General features: G+C 52.0%; 3 protein-coding genes across 3 annotated transcripts; 2 read left to right on the top strand and 1 right to left on the bottom strand.

Annotated features, from left to right (window-relative positions):
- The first annotated feature begins 3,334 nt into the window (after positions 1 to 3,334).
- On the top strand, positions 3,335 to 5,417 carry CLDN7 (claudin 7). Its single transcript, XM_068978443.1, has 4 exons — positions 3,335 to 3,907; positions 4,700 to 4,864; positions 4,986 to 5,070; positions 5,157 to 5,417. The coding sequence occupies exons 1-4, from the start codon at positions 3,685 to 3,687 to the stop codon at positions 5,317 to 5,319; spliced, it is 636 nt and encodes a 211-aa protein (XP_068834544.1). The 5' UTR covers positions 3,335 to 3,684; the 3' UTR covers positions 5,320 to 5,417.
- Positions 5,418 to 5,687: 270 nt separating this feature from the next.
- ELP5 (elongator acetyltransferase complex subunit 5) lies at positions 5,688 to 11,394 on the bottom strand. The gene is made up of 8 exons (XM_068976644.1): positions 11,336 to 11,394; positions 11,119 to 11,179; positions 10,954 to 11,034; positions 8,671 to 8,891; positions 7,402 to 7,583; positions 6,895 to 6,990; positions 6,649 to 6,749; positions 5,688 to 6,017 (listed from the first exon to the last, which is right to left on the bottom strand). The coding sequence occupies exons 1-8, from the start codon at positions 11,379 to 11,381 to the stop codon at positions 5,903 to 5,905; spliced, it is 903 nt and encodes a 300-aa protein (XP_068832745.1). The 5' UTR covers positions 11,382 to 11,394; the 3' UTR covers positions 5,688 to 5,902.
- A 901-nt stretch (positions 11,395 to 12,295) lies between these two features.
- Positions 12,296 to 18,366, top strand: CTDNEP1 (CTD nuclear envelope phosphatase 1). Its single transcript, XM_068976645.1, has 8 exons — positions 12,296 to 12,725; positions 15,511 to 15,577; positions 15,671 to 15,789; positions 16,001 to 16,072; positions 16,494 to 16,610; positions 16,839 to 16,950; positions 17,364 to 17,448; positions 17,743 to 18,366. Exons 1-8 carry the CDS (start codon positions 12,624 to 12,626, stop codon positions 17,801 to 17,803), a joined length of 735 nt encoding a protein of 244 aa, XP_068832746.1. The 5' UTR covers positions 12,296 to 12,623; the 3' UTR covers positions 17,804 to 18,366.
- The last annotated feature ends 118 nt before the right edge of the window (positions 18,367 to 18,484 follow it).

Here is an 18,484-nt window from a genome sequence, read left to right as displayed (position 1 = left end):
CTTCTAGGGAACTCCCCCTTTTCTCTCTTTTTAGCAAAATCCCAACCCTGGCTAATTCCAACTCTCCATCTACTTTCTCCTCATACCTGGCTCTTTACTTAAAGGATTCTAGAGCAAGAAATTCACAGTGATGGTGACTGGTGATACTTTAAATCAGTGGTTCTAGGCTGGGACCAGTTTTGCTCATCTCATCACTGGGACATCTGGCAATCTCTGGAGACAATGATTTCTTTTTTTTTTTTAATTTATTTTATTGAAGCATAGTTGATTTACAATGTTGTATTAATTTCTGCTGTACAGCAGTGATTATATATATATATATATATATATATATATTCTTTTCCATTATGGTTTATGACAGAATATTGAATATGGTTTCCTGTGCTATCCAGTAGGACCTTGTTTATTCTGGAGACATTTTTGATTGTCACACTGGGGTGTGGGAGAGGATACTGGCATCAAATCAGTGGAAGTCCAGGGTGCTGTTAAATATCCTATAATGCACAGAACCATCCCATAACCAAGACTTATCTGGACCCAAACACAATAGTGCTGAGGTGGAGCAATCCTGCTTTAAGTTAATACAAGTCTCAAAGAGACAATAGAAACAGGGCTGTAGCACTTGTTGTTCCCTATGCCTATAATGTGGTTCTTCCTGGGTGGCTCATTATTTAACAGTCCCTTCCTAGGTAGGTCTCCCTGACCTTACTCTGGAATGGACCCAACCTCATCACATTGCCCTATTTTATTGCTTTGAAAACATGCACCATTTTATGTCTTTATTGCCTGCTTCCTCCTTCTAGAATCTAAGTTACCTGAATGAAGCGTCCTCTTTTTCTTTTTTGACGGCACAGAATGCCATGCAGAACTTCCTCGACCAGGGGTTGAACCTGTGCCCCCTGCACTGGAAGCACTGAATCTTAACCACTGGCCCACCAGGCAGTCTGCAGTGTCCTCTTGTTTACAGCTGTAGCCCCAGTGTCAAGCATGGTGCTTGGTACATTATACAGGGTCTCGGAAAATATTTGTCAAATCAGTATATGAAAATCATGTTAATTTGCAATTTAGTCATTTATTCATCAGCTATTTATTGGGGATAAAATCCAGACACATCTCTTGGAACTTATAGTATAGTGGGGAGACTGACGTTGAGTAAATAATCACACAAAGTGAATAGCTTCCAGTCATGATAAGAACGTTGAACGTACAGTACAGGGAGCAGTGAGAACATTCAGCAAGGTGACCTGACTCAGTCTGGGGTGGGGTGCTCAGGCCAGGCCTCCCAGGAGAAGTCATATTTGAGCTGATAGCTAAGGATGAGTCGGTTAGCTGGGTAGAAGGAAGGTTGGGTGGGGGTAGATGAGAAGAGCACCCAGGCATAGAGAACAGAGAGCAGAGGCACTCTGGTGGGAAGGAACACTGTATAGTTCAGGAAGTGTGGCTGACACATGGAGTCTCATAAACCATAGTGTAACATTTATTTGCAAATCCAGTGGAGCAATAGGAGCCAAAGAATGCCATTGGAAGTGTTAAGGATTTTAAACAGGAAGTGATAAGATAAAAACTTTATTAAAAAAACAAACTTGTTTCTGGAAAATAGATTTTAGAAGGACAAGCAGGGAAGCAGAGAGATTGGTTTGGAGGCGGTTGCAGTGTCCAGGCAAGAGGTGATGGTGGCTTGGCCTGAGATGGTCTCACTGAGCTTGGAGAGGAGCTGGATATATTTAACTAACAAGAAACATGAAAAAAAAAAAAAAAAGAAACGTGGATTTTCAGAGCTGGAAATCACCTTAAAAAAATAAAAAAACTCACCATTAATCAAAGGTAGAAAAATTGAATAATAAAGAGTTTCTTAAAGTCTGCATTTTACAGAAAAACAGGTTAATTAGGACTATGAAGGGCCCATTAATATTTTTATTGAATGAAAGAAAGACCGAGAAATGCTTGAGGAGGAGCAAAGATGGGAAATATGAGAGACTTGAGGTTAAAAAATTAAGTGAAAGAGACAGAGTAAGAAAGGTGTGTGAGCCCGACAGTTGTCAGGTTGGAGAAGGAAAGACTGGAAGGAAACTGGACCATGAGGGAGCAGGGATGCGCTCTAGGGTAGATGCAAAGAAAGGCTACTGGGTGATGCTGGGCTCCAAGGGGGCTGGAGATGGGGCACAAAGGTAGACTAAAGGATGAGGAGTAAAATAGGAAGAGGAAAGGACAAGAAGGGGAGATAACAGAGGAGGGAGGAATGGGTAAGTGGCGGATGCTTGGTGCGATGGGGCAGAACTCAGGGAGCGTGACAGAAGAAACCTGAGGGTGAGGTGGGGATCTGAGGACTGAATCAAAGGCCACATTAGAGCCAGATGTTCTGAAGGACGGCACGGTGAGAGGGCGGGAGAGGGCACACAGACAGGCAGGTCCAGGCTTCGGATGAGGGTGAGAAACTAGTGCAGGGCTGGGGGAGGAAGAAGAGGGAAAGGTGGAGGACCGGCGGAAAAACTCCAGGGGAAGAGAATGGTGGGTGTGGCCAAGACTCTGACCCAGGCCTTATCCTGCTCCCTCCCTTCGCTGGATTCTGGCTTCAGTGGTTTCTTCCTTCTGCGGAAAGGACACCTGAGGCGGCATGAGACTGACTGCGGGGCGGGGGGGTGCCAAGGGCCCCGCCATTAAGTCACGTCCAGCAGAGATCGGAATAGGGGGCGGAGGAGACGGGTGCTGGGGCACCGCTTCTGGAAGCCAGGTGTCTGGTGGAGGCGACAGCGGTGAGGGGTGGTTGGGCGCTAGGCGGTGGCTCTGGCGGTGGAGACTCTAATTAGATGGCTGAAGTGGACAGTTCTGAGGGGTCCCCGGAAGGTGGGGTCGGCGAGGAAAGGAGACTGAAGAGAAAAACAGTAGAACAGAGGGTGGGGGCGAAAGTAGGGCGGGATAAAGAGCGAGTAGAAGCCGAGAGTCCCTGCGGGGGGAAGGCGGAGCCAGGGCTAGCCTGGGGCATCTCTCCGGCTCAGGCTCCGCCGCGTTCCTGGCGCACCTGTCCGGGAGCGGGGAAGGGATGTCCTTGCGCCCGAGGGACCTCCAGTCCGAGGGGCTTCCTCAGAACTCGGGACTCCCGAGAAGACTCCACCTCCCTCCTCCAGCGGGCCGAGCCCAGTAAGTGAAGGGGCGTGACGCTGGTGCTCAGGTTTCTTCCTCCACACCTGAGCCAGGAGGGGTGGGGGCAAGGACTTCCGGCTCAGGTGAGTGTCCCTTCGGTGACGTCAGGTCACCCTCGGCCGCCCCTCGATCACTCCCTGTCTCGCGCCCCCGACGCCCTACTTATATCCAGGTGCGCAGCACCTGTCCGCCCGCACCTGCCCGCTCACCGCTGAGCGACCTCTAGTTCGCACAGCAGCCTCGGGCCGACAGCCCAGGATACTCTGGGGACTTCCAGCACCCGGAGGTCGCGCCCGTACGGCCCCTCCACCTTTTGTTTGGGAAGAGTCGCCGAGCGCCCGAGGGAGCCGCCAGGCCTTCGCGGATCGCTTTTGTCGGTCACCAGTCCTGTTCCCCTCTGCCGAGACTCTCGCCTCGCCGGAGGGGTCGGTTTGTTTACTCCGGAGACCAGATTTGCAAGCAGTCGACCAACAACTTTTTTGCCTCTTTGGGTGACTTAAAAACTCGCCAGCCAGGCGCCCCCCGTCTATTCTGAGGGCGGAAATGGCCAATTCGGGCCTGCAGCTGCTGGGCTTTTCCATGGCTCTGGTGGGCTGGGTGGGCCTGGTGGCATGCACCGCCATCCCGCAGTGGCAGATGAGCTCGTACGCTGGCGACAATATCATCACCGCCCAGGCCATGTACAAGGGGCTGTGGATGGACTGCGTCACGCAGAGCACCGGCATGATGAGCTGCAAAATGTACGACTCGGTGCTCTCCCTGCCGGGTAAGACCGCGGGACCGACGGGGCGGATGCTCCAGAGCCGGGGTCGCGGGGTGGGTGAGGGGCCGGGCTAGAGGCCCCACGGCCCGACGCGCTGGGTTGCGCGGTAGCGCGGCTGGAGAGGAGGAAGCGGTAGGGCCGAGGTCCTGGGACTGCACGTGCGCGGGTCCGGCTGAGCCCCTTTTCGCCCGCGGACGCGCCTCGTCTCCCGGCCGAGCGGCCAGCGGACCAAGCCGCTCCCGGTAAGCTGAGTCCTGGGGCGCGGCCTTCCCCTCCCCCTACCCCGAGGAGGCCAAGGTCTTCGCCATCTCCCGCCCTTTTCTCGGACAAAAGGCGGCGCGGGCTGGAGGCCGCGGGGTTGGGCTGGGGGCGAACCAAGGGCCGAGGAGCCGCGCCTCCTGTTTGCCCCCTGGGCCGCCGCCTGCGGCTTCTAATCTTATCGGCCGATTAGCCGAAGCCACAAACCGTGGCCTCGATAGTGGGGTCAGAGCTGAGACGAGAGCCAGGACTGCGGGCGGCTCCGGGGCTGCAGCCACCGCTACCGGGGTTCAGGTCATCACCTCTGTTTTCCTTCGACGTCCCCTTTCACCCTTCCCCCTCCGCGGAGGCAGTTTCATCGAAACCCTGGCGCCCCGGGCGGATCCTAGAGCCGAGAGGGCGGGGCAGAGCGGGAAGGCCACGGAGTCGGGAGGGGGCGGGACCCGCCGGCTCCGGCTCGGGACTCGGGGTCTGAATCGGTCCGAGGGTCGCCCCGTCATTTCCAGCAAGGATGGCATCCTTACCCCTTTTCCGCAGCGGCCTTGCAGGCCACTCGAGCCCTAATGGTGGTTTCCCTGGTGCTGGGCTTCCTGGCCACATTCGTGGCCACGATGGGCATGAAGTGTACAAACTGTGGGGGAGACGACAAAGTGAAGAAGGCCCGGATAGCCATGACGGGAGGCATCATTTTCATCTTGGCAGGTGAGCCACAGGTCCAAGGTGGGGACAAGGACTCTGTTAACCATCCTGAAGGGGTAAGTGTGGACACAGTGCGGGTTTGGGGGGGTGGCTCACAGTACCTGAATCCCCACTTTTTCCCCAGGTCTTGCTGCCTTGATAGCTTGCTCCTGGTACGGCCATCAGATTGTCTCAGATTTCTATAACCCGTTGGTCCCCATGAATGTTAAGTAAGTATGAGAGCCCTATCTCCTAAGGGGTCTGGGGTTGGGAGAGGCAGGCCAGGGTTCGTGACCAGAATCCCTTCTCTCCACAGGTATGAATTTGGTCCTGCTATCTTCATTGGCTGGGCAGGGTCTGCTCTGGTCATCCTGGGAGGTGCGCTGCTCTCTTGCTCCTGTCCTGGGAGTGAGAGTAAAGCCGGATACCGTGCACCTCGCTCCTACCCTAAGCCCAACTCTGCCAAGGAGTATGTGTGAGCTGGGACGCCCCTGCCCCAACCTGACAGCCTACAGGTGCCTCCTTATGAAAGGACCTGGGGCAGAGAGCTCAGCCTGTGGGCAGGGTGCCAAGCAAAAGCCTTCAGTCACTCTAGCCCAGCACACCGTGTACAGTTTCCTGGGGGGTTGGGTGGGGGGGACAAAAAAGGGAGGGTGTGCTTTTTGTACAGTAATAAAAATATGTTTTGGAAAGTAGGCTTTTTTTCCATCCCCTTCAGGGCATCTGCTTCCCTCATCCACTCCCAGCCTCCAGTCCTGTCCACTTACGACTTTTGCTTAAATAGCAACCAAAGAACTTTTTCTTTTAATACAAAATAAAATATTTTATTAGGCTTGGGGGGAGGTGGTGTTCCTATCCTGTCACTTTCTCTTATGCCTCCAGCCCACTTCTCACTGGAAGCTGCTCCCTGGCTCATGGGTCACAGGGCAGGGCCTCCATAGAAACAGGGAACAAAGATGGAGCAGAGACAGGCTAAGGCCAACACACACATTGAAGGATGGTTACAGGCCCGTAGTCTTCCTCTTCCCCTCCTACTGCAGTCTAGTCAAATCTCCTAGACAATCAAACATCTAGGTCATCGTCTGGGTCTTCTTGATCCAGGTCATCATAAGCATCTGGCTCATAGAAGATGTGGCTGGTAGCCTGGCCCAGCCCAGGGCGCAGTAGAGCCTGCTGTCTGAGGAGAGATAAGGGGAGAATTGGTGCTGGGGAGGGTGGGTAATGGGTCACATCTGGACACCCTCTTTCTGCGTAACAGTCACTCCCTCTCTGGCTTCCATGTCTCCTTGGGCTAAATCCCTTTGTCTGACCTTGTGTAGCACCAACTGGTATAGGGATGGATACTCTTAGACAGCTCTTGCAACACCCTAACTTCTTAGCAGCTTGAGGGCAAGAATACTGTGTAGTCTTGCTTCACCCGCCCACATGCTGGGCACAGAACAAGTGTCTACTAAGCCCTTATTAACCTGCCTCTGGCACACCATCTAGCTTCCTACCCTCCCAGTGCTGCTACCTGGAGATAGGGCCACTTCCCTGGGGTCTGGTCCCGCTCAGCCCAGGCCCAGATTACTTTGGGGACATTAGTGAGCTGGGACCCAAAGCGCTAATGGAGAGAAAAGAGACATCGCGGCCCTTTGACACTGCTGGGGTTTGGGTGGGTAAAGAGCCACTCCCCAGACTTGACTCTGGAGGTGGACTTCAGCCCCTATAAAGTTGAAAAAGTTAATCAACAACCTGCTGTCGCCCCACCTCTTAGGCACAATGCTGGGCTCAACTCAGGGACTTGGGCACTGAGGCCCCAACCTTACTTTTCCGAGCTGAACTGGAAGGGCAGAGTCAGGCTATCTTTGGCTTCTCTCTCCTTCTTGGACAGATGAAGGTTAAAAGTCAAATGAGTCGTGGGGTCCACCTGCAGGTACAGAAGAAGCTGCTGGTCTGCACCATCCCTGGAATCCCTGACCCCACGCCCCCAATGTCTGCAGTTTTTATCCCCCTCTCCTTTTTCCAGACCCCAAATCCCATCCCCTTGTTCCCGCCCCGGCTCTCTTAGGTACCGAGGGAGTATGAGGATCTGAGCGGGGCTGGGATTCCAGTGGCGGCTCCGCTTGGAGCTCCAAGCTGAAGTCAGGAAGGATGGAGAACCACTGAGTCTGGGGAGAAGTAAGAAGAGGGTTAAGAAAGATTTTTCTATCTTACTGAGCAAACCAGAGAACCAGGAACTGCCACTCCAGCTCTTAGCCCCTGATCTGACTGGCTTCTTCCGGCTCATGCGTTCCACCTCTTAGCCCCTCAAACCTCTCCATGGGGACAACTTTTGGCTTTTTCTCCTTTTCCATTTCCTGGAAGGCAGTGTGTTTTGTTGGTTCAGCTTACAGTATGTGAGCTTTCCAGGCTACAAAATGGGGATAATAAAACAATCTACCTCACAAGGCATCTCACAAAGGAGATAAAATGGGGGAAATGCTACGATGAGGGCCCAGGGAAGTGCTCCATCACATCATCTGTTTTACTGCTCTCCCTCTCTGTCTGACCTCAACCTCCAGTCCCCTGCTTCTCCTGACCTGGTGGGTGGGGCGCTGTCTCGGCCTCCGACAGAGGATGTGAGCCGATGCTTGGCCCATCGTACCACTCAGGGTCACCTCGGTCTGAGCAAGGCTGCTCAATGCTCCCAAAGGGCCTGGGCCGTGAAGCTCTTCATGCAGCAGGCCCAGCACACGCACCTGCTCACCTGGGGGGGTGTCACCTGTAGAGGGACAAGAAATGTGGTGCACGAAGGGCAGTAGGGAGCATTCCAGGGATGCTTGGGATCAAACAGTGAAGAGGAAAAAAAAGGCCCACATCAGAGGCCCACATCTTCTCAGAACTCTGCCCAGATCCTGACTGACCTCAGTCAGTTTCACCACCCTGCTCTGACTTCTTTCAGGCCTCACGTTAATACACATTCTTATTCCAGCGTACATCGAATCAAGGCACTGCTCTGACCTCAATCCTCAGGAGCGCCCCGAGGCCTCCAGGAAGGAGTTCACACTTTCAATGTTTGTTCTCCACTTGCTTTCAGCCTCATCTCTTGTACACTGAACTACCTGCTGTGTCTGGAACTTGCCAAAAATCCCAGTTGGTGCCTTAGATCCCCTCCCATCTTCCCTCTTTTTTTAGCCGCATTTAGTGTAAGACACTACACTAAAGATTTGCATTTTTAGGTTGAACTGTATGAAACTGCTAACATCTGATCATATCTGACCTATAAAAACAACAGTTCCAAGTGGTTCATCCCAATACTATAAACTCCATTCTCCCTCGACTTTTACGGAGGAAACTGAAGCGCTGTCAGACCAAACACCTGTGTACTGAGCTGGGTATCTGACTCTAAAGCCCATCCGAGGACCCACTGTACTTTAGGGCTAGTCCCAGAGCTATCAGCTGGACAAACTGGCCTGACTGACCCTTCGCTCTTCAAGACATTCCTTAAGGTACTCTGTACATGGTCCTTTATCATCACAGTCCCTATCAGGCTCTCCAGTAAATTGCTTGTTTACTGGTCTGTACCCTTAACGGGACTTTGAGCTCCTGGAAGGCAAGGACCCAACACTGTATGTATATATTTAACATTTGTTGAATGAATGAATGAGAGAAAAAAAAAACCCACAAACTTGGAAAATAAAAAAAGAGTGATTGATAACATTATGATGCAATCAAGAAATAGAATAAAGATCAAAGTGTTGGAAGAAGGCCCAACTGGAGATCCCTGATATATTTCTTGTTAGGGTGGAGAGGGGCACATGGTTGGTAGGGGGAATGTATGAAGGGAAGAAACAAATGAGGAGCCTCACCAGGGCAGGAGTCCTGACGGCTCAGAGCATGCAGGGTCTGGCAGAGTGTGGGGCAGGGAAGGTGATGCAGCAACCAGCTGAGGGAATCAAGAGCAATGGTGGCAGGGCCAGAAACTGTCCTCTTGTCCAGGGCCCTCAAGGCTTCCAGGGGCCCTCCAGGAAGGGCTTTCCCAGGTTTTGACCAGCTGAGAGGGTCTCTAAAGAGATCATGGTAAACCAGCCTATAAAGGGAAAATAAAAGGCATGATTATACTGCTCCCCTGCCCCCGTCATCTCCAACTTTGGCTTCTGATCTTTGTGGTTCGGTTTCCTTGATTTTCACTAATATTTTAAACATCAGTGAAAAGCTGATTTTAAAAAACTTAAAAGTAGAATATAGTGATTGACAGCACAGACTTTGGTGTCAAACAGCCCTGAGCTCCAAGCTTGTTCTACTTGCCCAAGGTCACCTGATACATTAGTTCATCTAAGACTCAGTTTCTTCACTTATAAAACAGGAATACCAACCTTCTGACATTTAGTACAGTGCTTGACAAGTAGTAAACACTTGATAAATGTTAACTGTCATCATTATCAAATATTTCCTGAGTGGTGCCTAAAATGTATCATTCTCTGAATGGATAAAGAGGAAGGCGAGGACCTGAGACATGGTTCCTGCCTGTAAAACAGCTTAGAGAACGTCAAGAAGCAAGTCCTGTCATACTAACTACAGATAGAATAACAATTCAGGAAAAGAAACTGGCATGGACTGGAAATCCTGGGAAAGCTTCACAGTGGCAGAACTTGTTCCCAGATACCTCCTTTGTATCTCCTGCTTCTCTTGTGAGTATCATCTTTACAGCATCATGTCTACTCTAACAATGGATACAAAATTTGGGCAGATGTAAACTACCATTATCCAGCTAACTATGCAGACCAGGAAACAATTTTTCTTAACCATCCAACATAGGTTCAGGGACCTCCTGATCCGGGTGCTTTCCTCTGCCCCACATCAGTCTGTAAGTCCTCGAAGGTGTACCTGCTAACGTCCTTTTACATTTGTCCCAAACTCTCCACCCTGCCTTAAGCCAGGCCTGTCTCCTACCATTATTCTCTGAGATTTCATTGGAATACGAATCCTGTCTACTTCAATCACTGCACTAATCTAGCACAGTCCCTGGTTCACAACTAGCTCTTAACCAGCACTTCTACATCTGAGAGAACCTGCATTTTTGCAAAACCCTTCCCACTTGGTCTCCCTAAGTCCAGGCTCCCCGCCCCCCTCCCCCTGGGGCCCAGCCCATTCTCCACAGTGTGGAGTCTTTCTAACAGGTATGATGTTATCACTCTCCTTTCAAATTTTCCTTTTCATGTTCTGTAAGACTTTTCACTATTATCAGATACTGCTCTTTGGCTGACCTCAGGAAGCTCCTGCATCTCCCACGAACAGGTATGGCTTCCATGTTGTTGTTTAGTCACTAAACGGTGTCCGACTCCTTTGTTGACTCCATGGACTGTAGCCCACCATGCTCCTCTGTCCACGGGATCTCCGGGCAAGAATACTAGAGTGGGCTGCCATTTCCTTCTCCAGGGGATCTTCCCGACTGAGGGACTGGACCCGCAGCTTCTGCCGCATCTCCTGGACAGTAGGCAGATTCTTTGCCTCTGAGCCACCAGGGAAGCCAGATGGCTTCCGTATCTCCCCAATTATGCATAAATTGTTCCTTCTGTTTGTACGACAAATACCTATGTAGCCTGCAGTTGGTGCTGACATATGTTGATCACTAGACTGATTCACTCAAAAGGCAGAACATGTTTATTCTTATTCTCCAGGGCAGTCTCTAATGCTAGCCTGTACTGTCGGCCTTTTATTACTCAATTCATCTTCTGTAGTCCCTGTTTTGGATTCTCCAGATAACTACTCTTCATCATTCCACTTACTAATTCCTACCTCCTTTGAAAGACCCACTTCCATTCAATGAATTGTCGACTAGGCTTTAAGCTTCTCTGGAGGTTCAGATGGTAAAGAACCGGCCTGAAAGCAGGAGACCTGGGTTCAATCCCTGGGTGGGGAAGATCCTCTGGATAAGTGAATGGCAACCCACTCCAGTATTCTTGCCTCCGGGAAATCTCATGGACAGAGGAGCCCGGGCTACAGTCCACGGGGTCGCAAAGGGTCGGACACGACTGGCAACTGACACTTTCACACTACTACATATCAGGTTTTTTCCCTGTTGCTGGAAGGGAAATTCCTCAGCAACATTAGTCCCAAATCCAATTAAATTTCTTCCAATTTGTACTTACCGGCTGTTGATATTGGAGTCAAAACCTTCACGAAACTCTTCTTCGCTCACTTCACAGCCCAGGACGTGGACTTGCTCACCACTGAGGCAGAGATGAGGGGGACTGTCAGAATGGGACCCAGGCTCCCTCATCGGACGGAACGGCGAGACGCTGCGGGATACTCACCACAACGCAGATTTCTTGACAAGCGCCTTCAGGAGACTACGCCCCTCCCACTCTACGGAGTCTGGAAAGAGCGAATAACAAACAGCCTGAGAATACTGAGGTTTTCGCATTCACCAAGTGGTCGAGACCTCCACCCCTGGCTTGTGACCTATGACCCCTCCTCTCCACTTCCGCCCCTTGCGCCCTGTTCCGAAGCGCCTGTGCCTTCGACCCTCACCCCGAAGCAACATCAGGCCACCAGCAGCCAACAGCGACTCCAACATCCCCAAAACGCGTCCCGTCCCTTTTCGGACGCCCTCTGATGGCGTCACTGTCCACTGCCCCGCCCCCTCCACAAGAAAGGGGCGGGGCGTCCACGATCCCTCCCACCACTAAGACCTGGTATAGTCTGGAGAGGTGATTAGGTTCACTATCCCAGGAAGGCTCACGGGGAATAGCGCCTCCTGAGTGCTGGTACACACACGTAGGGACGACGTCCCTCTCTACACTTTTATTGTGACCGGGGCGGAAAGAGCCGTTGGGGCAGTTGTCCGTGGGAGGGGGAGGTGGCCGCGCGAGCCCTTCCGACGGTCTGAGGCTCGGGGACAAGTGACGTCACTCCGCTCAGCCCGTGCAATTCAAGGTGGGCCTGCTTTGCTCCAGGCCCCGCCCCCGCGCACGCGCAATATTGTGGCCCGGTTCGGGACACGCCCCACTTTCTTTATCCCCACCCCCATAGACTGAGTAGGGGGAACTTTAGTCCAGGTGAAGCGAATACACGTCACCACCGGAAGTAGTGTCAGAGGGGAAGAGGAGGGGGGAAGAAAGGAGGAGGGAGTCCTTTGGGCGGTAAAATGGCGCCCGTCAGAGTGGGAAATCCAGCTGCAGAGGCTGCAGCCCCGCTCCCCAGCGGTTGAGGCGCCCCTGACCTCGGGGAGGGGGAGGCCGCTCTGGTCCAGCCATCCGCGTTCTTCGGCTCCCCCTCCCCTTCTTCCTGGGTCCTTGGCTCACCCGGCCCGTTCGCCACCGCCTCCGCGGCCCTTCGCGCGCCGCTGCCCCCGCCCGCCCCTTTCCCGCGGGCAGCCCCCTAGCGCGCCTGCGCAGCGGGCCACCCTCCGCTTCCCCCTTCCCCTCCCCCTTCCTTCTCCCTCCCTCCCTCCCTTCTCCCTAACCCCCTCCCCCACAGCCCCCTCCCCCAATTCTCCATCCCCTTCTCTCCTGGTCTCGGAGGACCCCACTGTAGCCCGACCTGCCTCGGCCCGCAACCTCGGCGAAGCCGTCGGTGCCACTCCCCGCCCATGTGGGCCCCCGCGGGCTGCCCACGCCTGTCCCCCAGCTCCCCGTTCCGCTGGGCTTTCCCCTCGTCGTGGGTGGCTTTGTGAGCCGCCCGCTCCGTGCCCCTCTCTGCAGCCTCTTGTGCCACTCGGGGCCCCCGTTCCCCCTCCCGGTGGCGGGGGGCTGCCCCCGGGGGGCTGGCGGAGCTGGGCCGCGGGGGCCCCGGGGCCGGCGGTGCCGGGGTCATCGGGATGATGCGGACGCAGTGTCTGCTGGGGCTGCGCACGTTCGTGGCCTTCGCCGCCAAGCTCTGGAGCTTCTTCATTTACCTTTTGCGGAGGCAGATCCGCACGGTGAGCCTTGGGTGGGCGCTGGTGGTGGTGGGGACCTCTGTCAGCTGTGCTCAAGGGTTTTCGGAAAGTGTCGGGCCTCTGTTTGGGCCTAGGAACCGAGTCTTGGCGGCAGCTTCTACCGCTAGAGAATTAGAGCACCCGTAGCTGGGCAAGAGGTGGGATGGGAAAAAGGAAGACCCTTGCGGTAGAACCGAGATGGTGGAGGGGGGCTAGACGGTAAAAGGATTTGGCAATTCTTGGGGGCCAGGGTGGTGGGTGGGGCGCTCTTTAAGAAAGCTGAAGTTGTTGCTAAAGAAACCGATAGGCGGGGAACACCTGTTTGATGGCAGCAGATCCATCGATGTGGGTTAGTCAAAGACCCTCCCATTATTTGGAATCTCCATGTGTGTTTGGTCTTAAGACAAGGAATATACTGGCTCCTGTGCCAAGGGTGGGGGTGGGTGGGAGGGCGTATGTGACAAACAAGAATGGGAATTTAGGAAAAGCCCTGGGTGTGCAGGAGAAGCTCCTGCGGTTCAGATTATGGGAACTCTTCCCAAAAGGTCCTGAAAACCCAGTTCATAGTGTGAGTGTGAATATTTAGGCTTATCAAGACTCTGGGATTGAAAAACGCATAAAAATGCGTTTATGATGGTCATCTTTAGTTGCAGAAGGGAGCACATTAAAGTTTGAGTGTCCTCATCATAAGACGGTGCTTGTCAGTTGTAAAGACTTCAATCTGAGGGCATGCTTGTTTTCCCAGGAGACCCCAGCATTGTGAGGGATACTGTGGGGAGTGTATCTCTGGGTTCCCTCCTCCATAGCTTTTCTCCAAGGTCAAATCTCCTTAGGCTAACATAACTTAATAAATATGCTGTGTGTTCTCACCCCCATGGGGGAGAATACACTGAAGGAGGCTGGGGAGGACTCAGGGAGTTGGGGTGTTGAGAATCTCCAGTCTGTACTCTGGCATAACTCAATAAAACTGGAAGAAATAAAATCTGGTAGGGGCTGCCTAGGTCAAATTTCCAGACAGCCCTGCCTGAGTGGTAGTGGTAGAATGGGCCTGGCCTTGGCTTCAGTGTCTCCTTTATCAGTCTACTTTCACTTTTTGATTTAGGGTGAGGATTGTTTCTGGGTGGTCATGGTTGTAGGCAGGGCTATTTCCCCAAGACAAGGTCAGGAACTAAGAAGAATCAGGTCAGAGATGCTGAGATGCGTGTGTGGTAGCTCCTGGGGTTTTCCTTCCATGTTAGGTGCTGTCCTCTCTTCCTGGCCTTGCAGAGAGTATCCCCCTTGCTTTCCTTTCTTTTAGGGGAGAAAATAGCAGCTGTTTTCTGGGTGCAGAGGTGTGCACCAACCCAGCTAGAGACAGGTTCCTTGACCCCAAAGCCTTTTGTCTTCCTTCCAGTCTGGTTTCTCCCCCCGCCCCCTTTCTGGCAGATGCTTAGAGCATTCCCTACATGCCCAGCATGTGCAACCCGAGATAGCAGGACAGGACACCCGAGCTGTTGCGGCTCTCATCGGCAGCCCTGCAAGAAAAGAAGGGCAGATGTCTTGGGGTTAGGGGGAGAGGGCCCTTTGGTTTGCAAGTGGGGAGCAGCCTGGTTCTGATGAGGCTTGGAGCCTAGGGATGGACTGTGCTTAGAAGAAAAGGGCAGAGGAGGGAATCACCAAGCTCTGCATGCGAGAGACCTGAGTGTTGGAAACAGGAGCCTCTAGAGAGATGGAGAAGCTGGAAGGCCAGGCTGGTGACATCCTTGTCCCTTCCTCACCTCCCACTCACAGCCCTTCACTCTGGCCTTCTCGGTGCTCTATCAGTCAGCTTGGTGAGTGGGGCTTTCCGGTATTCTCTGCCTTGCCCTGGGTACCAGGATAAGGAGGCTGTTCAGAGGGCTGAGGTTCTCTGCAGCTTGTGACTTGGCTAGTAAAGACAGAAATGGACAGGTGGCTGGTTAAAATAGACCTGGTGGCCCCCAGCCAGAGGAACTTAGCTGACCTGACAACCCCTGGATTCCCTCATCCTCTCTTCCCCTTAGTGACCCAAGGACCTCCCCTCCTGATACCTACCCTCTGTCCACTAAGGATTCTGAGGTGCTCAGCTCCCAACACAAGGTGATGGGAGTTGTCACAAAGAATTCTTGAGGTGGAGGTAGGCAGGGGCATGCATTTCCACGTAGCAGGATAATATCGTGGGTAACAGGACAGGTTCTTGGGTGGGACTGCAAGGGTACAATCGTGGCTCCATCATTTCATTGATTCTAGTGTTGAGTAGCCACCCTTGCAATAGTGTTCTAGGAATACAGCCATGATCAAGACAAAATCCATGCTTTCATGGTCTTCATTCTTACTGGAGGGGCAAACCACTAATTCCTAGCTGTGTGGTCTTAGGTTATTTAACGTCTCTCAGCCTTGGTTTCTTCATCCTTAAAACATGGATAATATTGTTGTTATAATTATTATTAGGGTTGTTTTGAGGATTACATAAATAACCCTAAATTATACCATGCCCAATTTATAGGGGCTTCCCTTGTGGCTCAGCTGTAAAGAATCCGCCTGCAACACAGGAGACCTGGGTTTGATCCCTGGGTTGGGAAGATACCCTGGAGAAGGGAAAGGCTATCCACTCTAGTATTCTGGCCTAGAGAATTTCATGGACTATACTGATGGGGTCGCAAAGAGTTGGATACAACTGAGTGACTTTCACTTCATTTCAATTTTTAGTAAATGTTCAACATGTGCTTCCTATTGTTAGTAGGGAAGATTTCCTTGTCCAGGGTTTAACCTTCTCTCTTGCTATTCCTAGGTAATTCAGTACCAAACTGTTCGATATGACATCCTTCCCTTATCTCCTGTGTCCCGGAATCGGCTAAGTGAGTATGCTGGCTGGGAGGAACCCTAGGTGAGGTCGGGTTCGAGGTCTTGGCTGGAGGTAGGTTGGTGTTACCCCTTCCCCTGTGGTTCAGGCCAGGTGAAGAGGAAGATCCTGGTGCTGGATCTGGATGAGACACTTATTCACTCCCATCATGATGGGGTCCTGAGGCCCACAGTCCGGCCTGGAACGCCTCCTGACTTCATTCTCAAGGTGTGTGGGAGTAGGAAGTGATGGAATAACTTGTGTCTGTAATTCTGCTCAGATTCTTTCCCAATCCCAGAGTACCTCGTCCCTGGCCTCGTCCTTGGGCCATGGGGGCAGCCTGAAAAAGGGGAGCAAGCAGTGGGAGGGTAGGGGGTGTCCTTGAGGCGTGGGTGGAGGTGTTTAGGAGTTCTCCCAGCCCTGCTGTGTTCCTCTGCAGGTGGTAATAGACAAACATCCCGTCCGGTTTTTTGTACATAAGAGGCCCCATGTGGATTTCTTCTTGGAAGTGGTGAGTTTGCAGAAGCTGAAGGCAGTTCAGGGATGAAGGAATGGTTTTAGGGCTCTGGAAATGTAGAGGATTTGGAGGAATTAAGGGATCAAGAGAAATGGGCAGGGGCAGTTTTGGAGAGGGGAGGTTGTTGGATGGTCAGAGAAGGGCTTTCCATAGTTAGAGTTCATTTATTATGCTGATGCAGTTCTATTTTTGCATGGCCTTTCTGCTACCTTGTTCTTGCATCTGTGAATCTTAAGTGGGTATGATACCTAAAACTTGGAGTCTTAAGGACAGTTTCAAAATTTTGTGTCCTCAGAGACATGCAGTGTTGCTGAAAAGCCTGAAGGTCTACACTGGAGTCTTAGTAAAAGGGAACTGTATGTCCAAATGAACAATCACCTCTTCTGACAGCTTCCTCTTCTCTAATCTATTTCAGGTGAGCCAGTGGTACGAGTTGGTGGTGTTCACAGCAAGCATGGAGATTTATGGCTCTGCTGTGGCAGATAAACTGGATAATAGCAGAAGCATTCTCAAGAGGAGATACTACAGACAGGTAAGGGACTAGAATCTAAGCCTAAGAATGAGGCTGGGGAGGCAGGCCATCAGGGAGGGGCTTCAGTTTGAGGCAACTGCCCAGGAATGGGACCTTCTAAGGGTGTGTGTGTGGGTACTACATAATCCCCTTTTGTGGGAACTGGCTGCCTGTGGGCATTGTTGGGATTGGGGGAGCAATCACAGAGGGCGAGTCTCCTTTTGATGCCCAGCCCACCCTGCCTTCCAGCACTGCACTTTGGAATTGGGCAGCTACATCAAGGACCTCTCTGTGGTCCACAGTGACCTCTCCAGCATTGTGATCCTGGATAACTCTCCAGGGGCTTACAGGAGCCATCCAGGTAAGGGAGAAGGCAGTGAGTCTGGCAGGACTAGAAAGTGGTTCTAAGGAGGTATTTTGAATGCACGGGGCTGGGATTCCCTGGTTTACAGTAGGTCAGGATGCAAGCTGTTTTTCTTTCATATGAGAGTGTTCCCTGCCCCCCCCCAATATGTTTCATAAATCAGATTTTTCATATAAAATTTGCTTTAGGTAAAACACAAGGCACAAGTTTGACTAGAAGCCTTACCCTAGTATGAGATATGGTGATTAAAATTTAATTTTGTTTTGGAAAATAAATACAGAAGGTTTTACTTAGGTCATTGAGTTTGGGAGGGAGGTTGTGTATTTTAAAGTAACCACCCCCAAATAAAAGGGAAAACACCCTTTCTCTCTTGAACCCTTTATTCTCATGTGCCTTTTCACCCACCCTAGACAATGCCATCCCCATCAAATCCTGGTTCAGTGATCCCAGTGATACCGCCCTTCTCAACCTGCTTCCAATGCTGGATGCCCTCAGGTAAGGGAAGCTAGACACTTAGATTTCTGAGAAGAGTGGTAGGGGATCCCAAGAAGGAATAAAAGTTTGTCCTGTTTTACTTCCTTATCTCTTTTCCCTAAGAATATAATTTTTGAACCTAGGTCTTAAGAAAACTCCTCACCTTTAGCCATTGGGTTTTGGGCAAACTGAACCTCAGCCTCATGAGAAAATGGTGGTTCTTTCTGTCCCACATCTTCAGTGAGGCTGCTTTACACTAGTGTGAGGAGGCTGTCCCCATGAGGACTCTACCAATGCAAGTTATTGTCGTCCCAGGTTCACCGCTGATGTTCGTTCTGTGCTGAGCCGAAACCTTCACCAACATAGGCTCTGGTGACAGCTGCTCCCCCTCCACCTGAGTTGGGGTGGGGGGGAAGGGGAGGGTGAGCCCTCGGGATGCCGTCTGATGCCCTGTCCAACGGTGAGGACTGTCTGGGCAGGGTCTGCCCCTCCCACCCCTCTCTGCCCTGGGAGCCTTGCACTCCCTACGGAGTCTGGATGGACACAAGGGCCAGATTCTGAAGCAGCCTCACTCTAACTTCGTGTTCGCACTCCTGGAAACCCCAGACTGGGACATAAGCGGAGACCTAGGAGAGCCGCAACAGTGTCTGGTGGAGAGACACAACTGGCCAGAGTGAGACAGACATTCGGTAATCCGGGAGGCTCAAAAGAGAAGCCAAGCCAGCTTTGTTGTGATTTGATTTTTTAAAAACTCTTGTACAAAACTGATCTAATTCTTCACTCCAAGGGCTGGGCTGTGGGTGGGAAACTGGGATTTTGGGCCACTGGACTTCCCCCAAACTTGTCCCCTCCTTTACTTTTCCTCTATTTGCCCTTCCTCCTAGATTCCCTCAGATCTGTAACCAGCTTTCTCTTTTTTCCTTTCCTCTCTTTTAAACCATGCATTATAACTTTGAAACCAAAGCTGCCCTAGGTCCTTCTCTGGGGTTTGGGGAAACGAGGGAGGGGTTTTTGTTCATATCCACCCTGTTCACTAGGCAGAGAGAGAAGAGCCTGC

Source organism: Capricornis sumatraensis, chromosome 8 (assembly GCF_032405125.1).
Source record: "Capricornis sumatraensis isolate serow.1 chromosome 8, serow.2, whole genome shotgun sequence".
NCBI classification, from domain to species: Eukaryota; Metazoa; Chordata; class Mammalia; order Artiodactyla; family Bovidae; genus Capricornis; species Capricornis sumatraensis.
This window is presented reverse-complemented; position numbering and strand designations above follow the sequence as displayed.

Bases quoted from the DNA above. Each gene is read 5' to 3' on its own strand.
- CLDN7 (XM_068978443.1), top strand. From the start codon at position 3,685: ATGGCCAATTCGGGCCTGCAGCTGCTGGGCTTTTCCATGGCTCTGGTG. The intron at 3,908-4,699 runs GTAAGACCGCGG...CCTTTTCCGCAG, and splicing joins CTCGGTGCTCTCCCTGCCGG to CGGCCTTGCAGGCCACTCGA. The intron at 5,071-5,156 runs GTAAGTATGAGA...TTCTCTCCACAG, and splicing joins TTGGTCCCCATGAATGTTAA to GTATGAATTTGGTCCTGCTA.
- ELP5 (XM_068976644.1), bottom strand. From the start codon at position 11,381: ATGTTGGAGTCGCTGTTGGCTGCTGGTGGCCTGATGTTGCTTCGGG. The intron at 11,180-11,335 runs GTGAGGGTCGAA...CGCTCTTTCCAG, and splicing joins TGGCCTGATGTTGCTTCGGG to ACTCCGTAGAGTGGGAGGGG. The intron at 11,035-11,118 runs GTGAGTATCCCG...TCTCTGCCTCAG, and splicing joins GTCAAGAAATCTGCGTTGTG to TGGTGAGCAAGTCCACGTCC.
- CTDNEP1 (XM_068976645.1), top strand. From the start codon at position 12,624: ATGATGCGGACGCAGTGTCTGCTGGGGCTGCGCACGTTCGTGGCCTTC. The intron at 16,073-16,493 runs GTGAGTTTGCAG...AATCTATTTCAG, and splicing joins TGGATTTCTTCTTGGAAGTG to GTGAGCCAGTGGTACGAGTT. The intron at 16,951-17,363 runs GTAAGGGAGAAG...CACCCACCCTAG, and splicing joins GGCTTACAGGAGCCATCCAG to ACAATGCCATCCCCATCAAA.